The 10897-nt window shown below is 44.4% G+C and overlaps 1 protein-coding gene across 2 annotated transcripts in view; it reads left to right on the forward strand.

Moving 5' to 3' along the window:
* The window catches only part of LOC134336611 (E3 ubiquitin/ISG15 ligase TRIM25-like), a 31117-nt gene extending 20420 nt beyond the window's left edge, over positions 1 to 10697 (forward strand). Inside the window, exons 5-7 of one of the 2 annotated variants that reach the window (XM_063030942.1) lie at positions 873 to 966; positions 5578 to 5650; positions 9643 to 10697. In XM_063030942.1, coding sequence (XP_062887012.1) covers positions 873 to 966; positions 5578 to 5650 — 167 coding nt within the window. In that variant the 3' untranslated portion in view covers positions 9643 to 10697. The remainder of the gene's footprint in view (positions 1 to 872; positions 967 to 5577; positions 5651 to 9642) is intronic. The other variant, XM_063030941.1, reaches the window with a different exon arrangement.
* The last annotated feature ends 200 nt before the right edge of the window (positions 10698 to 10897 follow it).

Here is a 10897-nt window from a genome sequence, read left to right on the forward strand (position 1 = left end):
CCTTTGATCTTTGTTGTGCTTGATAAGAAAAGGTGTTAATGGAAAAATTGAAAAGACTTGTTTGTATTCCTTGCTCTCCCACATGCTTTACTTGGTTTTCAAAGGATTAGTCCAGGAAACTGCATGAGATGTGGCTGGGTAGGTAATCCTAGGCCACCTTATTTTGTAAATTATTTCTGTTGATGCCCCATTGATCAAACTCAATTGACCTGCACCAGCTATATTTGAGAAAAGGTGGTCCACATACACAAGTCATTCTTAAGGGGTGCTGCAGTCACCACCATAATGCTGAGATTTATTAAAAATAACTGCTCCGTCTGCCTGTGGAAGGTGCAGGGGCTTTCTTTCCTTACACATTTAAGTTATGGTCAGCTACTGCCCACAAATGCCTTTCTGTGACCCTTCGTCTATCCAAGCTCCCTCACCATCTGACAGGGGAGTCGGCCATCTGAACCATCTAGCTTCTCCACCATTCAATAAAATCCTAACTCACTTCCCGTGCACTTGTAAGACCTTCTATAGGGTTATGACTGATGACAAAGAAGTTCAAAAGAAGGCAAAGTTAGAAGGCAAAGTTCAAAAGGTCACTGCTGTCTTGCAGCATTGGCAAACTTTGGTCCTTTGTAAAAAGTACAATGGAATCTTTTGCATCCGAAGAGGTAAGCAAGGTCATGTTTTAACATCTTGTTATAAGTGTGTCCTCTCCAACAGTGCTGGTCTTCAGAACTGGACTGGGAGTTGCAAGTTTCTAGGGTCGGGCTTGAACACATGGCAAGAGAGTATCTGTTCAATCCTGGAGGACACTATAGAGCAATGAATACCAAAGAACAATACACAAATAAAGTCTCTTTTATATCTCTTCATGTGGACAGGGTGTGACAAGAGTGCAGAAACATCAGATTTACCTTGCCACACCTCACTGGACTCTCCGGAACCCAAGATTCGGAGGAGCTTTGAAGAGTGTAAGTAGGTCATACAGTTTTTGTTTGAATTGATAATGAGTATTATTCATTTATTTGCTCTTATAGATCATGATCCCTCAGTGTCTCATTTTGCCAAACAAGTAATCATTTTTCTCCTTGGGTAGTCCATTGTGTTGAGGGTGACTTACTTCCATTCCAGTCATGTGGGTCTCTGAGATGGCCAATGTGTAGTGGCTTTTTAAATGCTGCAATCAACGATCAGGGATTCCCAAAAGTTGGAGAGAATGTCGTATTAAATTTTCAAGGAGACTCTGTGAACTCCTTGAATTACATCCTCCCTCCAGATCGTTATTTAATGCTGTGACAAACTTGGAATAGAGTGAATGTATCTGAGTCTAAATTTGTGAATAACATAGCCAGCTGAACCAACCATGCATTTGGGTTTCAGTGCTGGGAATGTTGGACTGGACTGGTTAAGTTATCCCAAAGATGGACTGCAGGATTTAATGGATACAGGGCTGGTGGCATGTTTTGACGTATCTTTTGGTATCTTCAACACAACAAGGTTTTGCTTACAACAGGATTATGTTGCAGGTATTTTATCTGGAGGAATCCACTGGCTTTTCCTGTCGGTTTAATGAGCTGCTGCCTAGAGCAGCCTCCTGAGTCAAGTTCAAGCTGATAGGTACACCGCCTAATTTCTGCCACCAGTTATCATTGACATTATCCTTTTCACAATCTTAGTGATCCCAAAACCTTTACTAGTGTAACATCTACTTCCAATTTTACTGCAGGAAATCTTGCCACACTGCAACCTTCAGCAGACTTGAGTTGTCTGTGTGCTTGGTTACAGTGTTATTCAGGACACTGCCCTGCTTGTTTTCCATTGGGGCCAACAAAGTCACAAATCAGCCTTCTATTGCAAAAGATCCATCTCTGACAATGCTGCATTCCTTCAGCACTGCCCCAGTATCTGCACTGGAATGGGATGTGAATCAGTAGGGTTGCTGACTCCGTTTTCACTGAATTCCACCAGCAGCAGGCAGTGAGGACTGGAGCATGGGGGATTTGCAGAAAGTCTTTTGGATGTAGTAGTGAGAGAAGGGGTTGTTGGAATGGGATTACACACACTCACAATGGCTATAATCTAAGAGTATTAGACTCAGATGTTGAGTAGAAGCTGTCTCATCAATTACCTCAAAGGTGTGTGGGAAGAGCTCTACCATGTTGGGAGGAAGAGCTTCCGTAGGGAGCGTCAGATTAAATTGAAGCTGGTTTCTCTGCCAAGTACTCCATTGTGCCTTCCTGCTAGCACCTGCACTGCACTTTCTCTCTAACTTTAACTCTTTATTCTGCGTTCTGCGTGGTTTTACCTTGTACCACCTCAGTTACTATATAATGAATTGATCTGTATGAACAGTATGCAAAATCAGCTTTGGCACATGTGATAATGGCATACCAATCCCATTTCCAATTCTGCTAGCCTTGTTCTACAGGCAATTCCATCCAAGGCCTCTAAAGCAGGCTTCCAGCAAAGTGACAATTATGCTGTCGTATCCCTCCTCTGTACACACTGGTGCAAGGATGAGCACCTATGGGTTGATTTCTGTATTCAATTCCAGTAGTGAAAGCTTCCCAAACTTCAATTCTTGGGTATCTCTTCATCAACAAAGCCCTCATATTTTAAACCTCAACTCAAAGCCAGCACATCACTCCCTTAGCACTGTGCTGCAGGGTCAGTCTCAATTATTTTGTCAAAGCTCTGAGGGGAGCTTCTACTCATGCCCTGACTGAGATATGGACACCCTGCAGATGACAGTAGATAAATATATAGCATCTGATTTCTAAGACATCTGTAAAGATGCATACTCGTAAATCAATATAAAGCATTTGAGGTCCCTTCAAATGTATGATTGATGAGGTCTCCTCCAAAGAGCAATGTGGTTGGAGTTATCAACCAATGCACCTTTTAGAAAACATTGTATCTTGCAGTAATACATTGAATTAATTTTGAGGTAAGGTCCACGTTCAAAATCAGAAATAGGATCAGATTTATTATTGGGCCAGGCAGCATCTCTAGGAAGAGGTACAGTCGATGTTTCGGGCCGAGACCCTTCATCAGGACTAACTGAAAGAAGAGTTAGTAAGAGATTTGAAAGTGGGAGGGGGAGGGAGAGATCCAAAATGATAGGAGAAGACAGGAGGGGGAGGGATGGAGCCAAGAGCTGGACAGTTGTTTGGCAAAAGGGATATGAGAGGATCATGGGACAGGAGGCCTGGGGAGAAAGAAAAGGGGGAGGGGGGGAAAGCCCAGAGGATGGGCAAGAGGTGTAGTGAGAGGCACAGAGGGAGAAAAAGGAGAGAGAGAGAAAGAATGTGTGTATATAAATAAATAACGGATGGGGTACGAGGGGGAGGTGGGGCATTAGCGGAAGTTAGAGAAGTCGATGTTCATGCCATCAGGTTGGAGGCTACCCAGATGGAATATAAGGTGTTGTTCCTCCAACCTGAGTGTGGCTTCACCTTTACAGTAGAGGAGGCCGTAGATAGACATATCAGAATGGGAATGGGACGTGGAACTAAAATGTGTGGCCTCCCTCACTACCATTCAGGGCCCCAGACAGTCCTTCCAGGTGAGGCGATACTTCACCTGTGAGTCAGCTGGGGTGATATACTGCGTCTGGTGCTCCCAATGCGGCCTTCTATATATTGGCGAGATCTGATGCAGACTGTGAGATCGTTTCGCTGAACACCTACGCTCTGTCCGCCAGAGAAAGCAGGATCTCCCAGTGGCCACACATTTTAATTCCACGTCCCATTCCCATTCTGACATGTCTATCCACGGTCTCCTCTACTGTAAAGATGAAGCCACACTCGGGTTGGAGGAACAACACCTTATATTCTGTCTGGGTAGCCTCCAACCTGATGGCATGAATATTAGCTTCTCAAACTTCTGCTAATGCCCCACCTCCCCCTTGTACCCCATCTATTATTAATTAATTAATTAATTTATATACACACATTCTTTTTCTCTGTCTCCTTTTTCTCCCTCTGTCCCTCTCACTATACCTCTTGCCCATCCTCTGGGCTTTCCCCCCCTCCCCCTTTTCCTTCTCCCTGGGCCTCCTGTCCCATGATCCTCTCATATCCCTTTTGCCAATCACCTGTCCAGCTCTTGGCTCCATCTCTCCCCCTCCTGTCTTCTCCTACCATTTTGGATCTCCCCCCCCCTCCCACTTTCAAATCTCTTACTAGCTCTTCTTTCAGTTAGTCCTGATGAAGGGTCTCGGCCTGAAACGTCGACTGTACCTCTTCCAAGAGATGCTGCCTGGCCTGCTGCGTTCACCAGCAACTTTGATGTGTGTTGCTTGAAATTCCAGCATCTGCAGATTTCCTCCTGTTCAGATTTATTATCACTGACTTATATGAAATTTTTTGTTTTGCAGCAGCCGTACAGAGCAAAGTACAACAGTTGCTAAAAGTTATCAAATAAATAAGTAGCACAAAAGAAAAGGAATAAAAGAAAAGTTCATAGACTGTTCAGACATCTGACGGTGGAAGGGAAGAAGTGGTTTCAGGATTATTGAATGTAGGTTTTCACTTCCTCCCTAATGGCAGAAATGAGAAGAGGGCATGTTCTGGATGGTGGAGACCTTCATGATGACACCGTCTTCTTGAGGCACCATTTGATAAAGGTGTCCCTGATGGTAGAGGCGGTTGTACTCATGATGGAGCCAGCTGAGTCTATAACCCTCGACAGTTTCTTGAGATCTTGTGCATTGGAACTTTCATACCAGGCTGTGATGCAGCCAGTCAGAGTGCTCTCCACTTTGTAGCTATAGAAATTTGAAGAGCCTTCGGTGTCATAACTCCAAAGTAGAGCCACTTGCCTGCCTTCTTTGTGATTGCATCCATGTGTTGGGCCTAGGATAGGTCCTTGGAGATGATAACAGCCAGAAACCCAGTATGCCTCCTCGTTGCCGTATGAGGTTTTATTAACAACAGCTGTGTCATCTACAAATTTATAGATGGTGTTTGAGCTGTGCCCAGCCACACAGTCATGACCATTGAGAGAGCTGAGCACCGGCTCGCCTACCCTGACCTTCCTGTCATACCCCATTGAAGACTCTTGAGACACTGGAAGGTGATAACAATAGTCTGCAAGGTTGTAGTGAGCACCTTACTAATGCTGGGCTGCCAGACAGTTAGACCCTGCCTCACCAACCGCTCTCTTGGATTGAGCAGGAGGTATTGCTTGGGTCTCTTATCTCACCCTCTCCCAGTTTCAGTCAAAGTCTCTGCTGCTGTTGTGAGGATGGCAAAGTGTAAATAAATAAAAATGGAACACTCTGTCTTTGTTCTGTGTCATATCACACCCTCCCACTGGAGGCTGGGTTTGGCTACTCCCAGGTAGCACCTTCTTGGCGGTCATGTAGCCCGATAAAATTCCTCTTTATGTGATTACAAATAATGGAAATCTTGTATTTCTTTCAGGTGACTCTTGCCTCCACCATCCTCAGCTTCAGCATCTCTCTTCCTTGCACAGCTACTGTCACGTTCTCTCTTCACGTCATGCTTTCCTCCTTTGGATGGACTTCTGGGGTATTCAGCAGCCTGTGAGCTCTCTCCACTGACTATGATCTTTGTCTTTCAGCACTCCCATCACAAAGCATTGCTGCTGTTTCTCCAAGGCATGCCCACCAGGTCCTCTCCTCCAGACACTGTAGGTAAGTTTGCATTTTAAAATAATTTTTAACTTGCCTGCAAGAAATATGAAGATGACTTTGTTCTAAATAAAGGTTCTATTTTGTCTTACTTAACATTTCTGCTGGTGACTCTCTGAGGCATCCTTTCCATTTTGGTTCCTGGACTGAAGAATTGGTGCAGGGGGCAGGAATTGCGTGGCTGAGGAAATGGTGCAACGTTTCGGATTTCTGGATCATTGGGATCTCTTTTGGGGAAGTTATAACCTGTACAAAAAGGATGGGTTGCACCTGAACTCAAAGGGGATCAATATCATTGCAGGCAGGTTTGCTGGAGCAGTTCAGAAGAGATTAAACTAAATTGGCAGGGGAATGGTGGAGTGATAAATCAGAGGGTGGGTATACAAGTAGGTGCAATGTGTAGTGAGACTGTGAGGAAAGACAGGGCAAAATTGCAGTCAGTGTGGTGGGTATCTTTAGACTAAGTAGTAGGTTCAACAGTTTGGAAAAGTGTAGATGAAATAAAAGGGAAGGAGAATGCTGCAGAGATTACAAACGACTCCAGAATAAATATAAAGACTAAAAATTTAGAAAGGGATATGAATTTAACTTCTGGTCACAAAGGAGCAAAATTGAAAAGGGTGACAAAAACAGGAATGAAGGTATATTATTTGAATGCATGCCGTATGTGAAATAAGGTGGATGATCTTGTAGTGCGGTTAGGAATTGGCATCACTGAGTCGTGGCTGAAAGATCATAGTTGGGAGCTAAACGTCGTAGGACACACATTGATTCGAAAGGACAGGCAGGTAGGCAGAAGGAGTGGAGTGACCATTTGTTAAAAAGAATAAAATTAACTCCTTAGAAAGGGCTGACATGGGATTGGAACTGTAGAATCCTTGTGGGTGGAGTTAGAAACTGCAAGAGTAAAATGATTGATGCGAGTTATAAACAGGCCTCTGAACAGTAGCCAGGATGTGGGGTAAGACATCAGAATGGGGAAGAAACATGATCTGAGTGACTTTGACTGTAGAATGATTGCTAGTGCCAGACAGGGTGGTTTGAGTATCTCAGAAACTGCAGATCTCCTGGTGTTTTCATGCAGAGTTTACAGAGAATGGTGCGAAAAACACAAATATCCAGTGAACAACAGTTCTGTGGGTAAAAAGGCCTTGTTAAGCAGAGAGGTCAGAGGAGAAAGGGTAGACTTTTTCAAGCTAATAGAAAGGCAACAGTAACTTCAAGTCAAGTCACTTTTTATTGTCATTTTGACTATTACTGCTGGTACAGTACACAGTAAAAATGAGACAACATTTTTCAGGACCATGGTGCTATATGAAACAATACAAAAACTACACTAGACTGCAGACCTACCCAGGACTGCATAAAGTGCACAAAACAGTGCAGGCATTATAATAAATAATAAACAAGACAATAAGCACAGTCGAGGGCAGTAGGTTGGTGTCAGTCCAGGCTCTGGGTATTGAGGAGTCTGATGACTTTGGGGAAGAAACTGTTACATAGTCTGGTCGTGAGAGCCCGAATACTTCGGTGCCTCTTGCCAGATGGCAGGAGGGAGAAGAGTTTGTATGAGGGGTGCGTGGGGTCCTTCATAATGCTGTTGCTTTACGGATGCAACGTGTGGTGTAAATGTCTGTAATGGCAGGAAGAGAGACCCTGATGATCTTCTCAGCTGACCTCACTGTCCGCTGCAGGGTCTTGCGATCCGAGATGGTGCAATTTCCAAACCAGGCAGTGATGCAACTGCTCAGGATGCTCTCAATACAACCTCTGTAGAATGTGGTGAGGATGGAGGGTGGGACTTTTCTCAGCCTTCGCAGAAAGTAGAGACGCTGCTGGGCTTTTTTTGCTATGGAGCTGGTGTTGAGGGACCAGGTGAGATTCTCCTCCAGCTGAACACCAAGAAATTTGGTGCTCTTAACGATCTCTATGGAGGGGTCGTCAATGTTCAGTGGAGAGTGGTCGCTCCGTGTCCTCCTGAAGTCAACAACCATCTCTTTTGTTTTGTTCACATTCAGAGACAGGTTGTTGGCTCTGCACCAGTCCGTTAGCCGCTGCACCTCCTCTCTGTATGCTGACTCATCGTTCTTGCTGATGAGACCCACCACGGTCGTGCCATCGGCGAACTTGATGATGCGGTTCAAGCTGTGTGTTGCTGCACAGTCGTGGGTCAGCAGAGTGAACAGCAGTGGACTGAGCACACAGCCCTGGGGGGCCCCCGTGCTCAATGTGATAGTGTTGGAGATGCTGCTTCCGATCTGGACTGACTGAGGTCTCCCAGTCAGGAAGTCTAGGATCCAGGTGCAGAGGGAGGTGTTCAGGCCCAGTAGGCTCAGCTTTCCAATCAGTTTCTGAGGAATGATTGTGTTGAATGCTGAAATGAATTCTATGAACAGCATTCGAACGTACGTGTCTTTTTTGTCCAGGTGGGTTAGGGTCAGGTGGAGGGTGATGGCAATGGCGTCGTCTGTTGAATGGTTGGGACGGTACGCGAACAGCAGGAGTTCCAGTGAGAGGGGCAGCAGGGTCTTGATGTGCCTCATGACGAGCCTCTCAAAACACTTCATGATGATGGATGTGAGTGCAACAGGACGGTAGTCGTTGAGGCAGGACACTGAAGTCTTCTTCAGCATGGGGACGATTGTGGCGGCCTTGAAGCACGTAGGAACGACAGCGCTGCTCAGGGAGATGTTGAAGATGTCAGTGAGAATCTCTGCTAGCTGGTCTGCATATCCTCTAAGCACTCTGCCAGGAGTATTGTCTGGTCCAGCAGCCTTCCATGGGTTAACCCTGCACAGGGTTCTCCCATCGGCCACGGTAAGACACAGCACCTGGTCATTTGGAGGAGGGGTGGTCTTCCTTGCCGCCATGTCATTTTCTGCCTCAAAACGAGCGTAGAAGTTGTTCAACGCATCTGGGAGGGAGGCATCACCAGCAAATAAGTAAGCATTACAACAGTGGTGTGCAGTAAAGCATCACTGACCTACAATACATCGAACCTTGCAGTGGATGGGCTACAGCAGCAGGAGAAGGTGAACATACACTCTGGCCTCTTTATTAGGTATAGGAGGTACCTAACAAAGTTGCAACTGAGTGTATATTGTGATAGATGTTTATACAGTATCTGCTTATTCGATGCTGTGTGTCTGAAATGCTGCTTTTCATTGTGCTTGTTCATTTGACAATGGGTGAATGCTGGAGAATTATTGTTGAGGAAAGGTTAGTTTCTTTAGAACACTGAAGGGTTTAATGGAGGTGATTAAAATTATGACACCTACAGATGAGGTGGAATAGGAATGGTTTTCCCTGGATGAGGTGTAATAACTTGGGGAAGTGGATTGAAGTATTTGGTGAAAAGTATAGAGGGTAGTGAGGAAAGGTTTCTTTCACCCAAATAGTTGGTCTGGAATTCAGTCTTTAAAGTATTGGAGTTGGACATGGTCCTTGTTTGTTTCCTTTGACACTGTTGCAACTGCATTTTTCATTCATCAAAGCATACATGTATATGATAATAATCTCAACTTCAGCTTTCTTTAGAGAAGAACCAAAGTTTGTATTTTCAAAGCTGTGGGACTAAGGCTGTGATGGGATTATCACAATCTTTTTTTTTTGTTGCCCCAGACACAATGGGCAACAAAAATGGCCTCCATTCTGTGCCACACATTTCTGTGGGCAGTCCTCAGATGGTACTTAGTGAGGTTCAAGGAGTCTGCCTCTTTGTACTGCTGGTAATAATGACCAGGATCATTAGGATCACTAACAAACAACAGGGTGACTGTCTTCCCAGCTAATCCAAAGACATTGAGTGTTCCCATGAAGTGCCTGTTAAATTCAGCTGTCAGGAATGGGATAAAATGCAACCTTTGGATATAGCCAAGGTAGGTATACCTGAACACAGGTTGATATTTGACTGTAATGCAATTTAGTTTATTGTCACAGTAAATATTAGGAATTACAACTCTGGCTCATAATACAATTGTCATTCTGTTCAATAGATGCCACACAGCTGACTTCTGATCGAGGAGGGATGAGAAAGTGGGGCTTGTCTATCTAAAGCCGTGGCACTATCCAGAACAACTGTAGAGATGTGACCACTGCTGGTGGACCAGGTGTTTGAAGAGTTTTATTGGCATGTGTGGAATATGACTGTGGTGATTGGGAGCAGTGAAAGGGAACTGCAGAGGACTGATATGTCCTGTACTGTAAACTTACCAGTGTCCTATCACCAGTCACATTGGCCTTTTCAATGGAATGCATCATGACCATTTGTAATAAGATCAAGGACTAGCTGGCCAAGCTTTTACATGGGTTATCCAGCTAGTATCTAATTACTTCTCCTTTAAAAGCCCACACCATCCCAGACAGAGGAACCACCTTGACAGCAACCCAACCAGGACACTAAACAATCACTCCCTCCACCACCAACGTCACTCTCTGCCATCTCCAGAATAGAAAACAACCACTCGCCTAGATTATTTAGAAACCACCTCCCAAACTCTGAGACCTGGAAAGTATATGGGAAACCACCACTTACAAATTCCCCTCCAAGACATATCCATCCTGACTTGAAAACTTCATGATCTTTCCTTGGCCATTTTGTCACTTGGAGTCATTTCACCAATTTTCCAGACTGCACTCTTGGCAGAATGGTCTTACTATCCTGGAAATGCTTAGGATTATTCATCTATTTTCCAAAAAATGAAAAGAGGAGGTGCTCATGATTTCTGAATTCACAATTCACAAGCATCTCTAATGTGTCACATGGAATTCTTATTTCAATTTCAATACCTTCAGTATTATGGTTTTACATGTTTGACTTCCCTGCTGCTGCTTTATCACATATGTATCTTTTAATACTTGCTGCCAGCTCCATGGGTGATCTCAGAGGAAACGAAAAGTCTATTGTTGTATTAAATGCATTTGCAGGCATTCTCTAAAATAACCTTTGCACTTTGTGATCCATTTATACATGAAACATTTTTCTTTATATTAAAGGTGGTAACTATATAATGGAATAAGCTATAATCAGTAAAGTTTCTATATATACAATCATATTATGTGTGACATGGCCTTTAAGGTTTTGATGTGCCTACTCCTTGAAAAGATCCAAATTCTGGCCTTGACATTGGCTCAGGATGAGGTTGGTGCCAGGCAGCAGGAGCTGGCTCTGTTTGTATGTTGACTACACAGCCTTGGGGTCCAGCAGATGGAGAGTGGGTGGGAATTATCTGTTGTCCTGAGGTAAAGGTG

The sequence above is a fragment of the Mobula hypostoma genome, chromosome 22 (assembly GCF_963921235.1).
Source record: "Mobula hypostoma chromosome 22, sMobHyp1.1, whole genome shotgun sequence".
Classification (NCBI taxonomy): Eukaryota; Metazoa; Chordata; class Chondrichthyes; order Myliobatiformes; family Myliobatidae; genus Mobula; species Mobula hypostoma.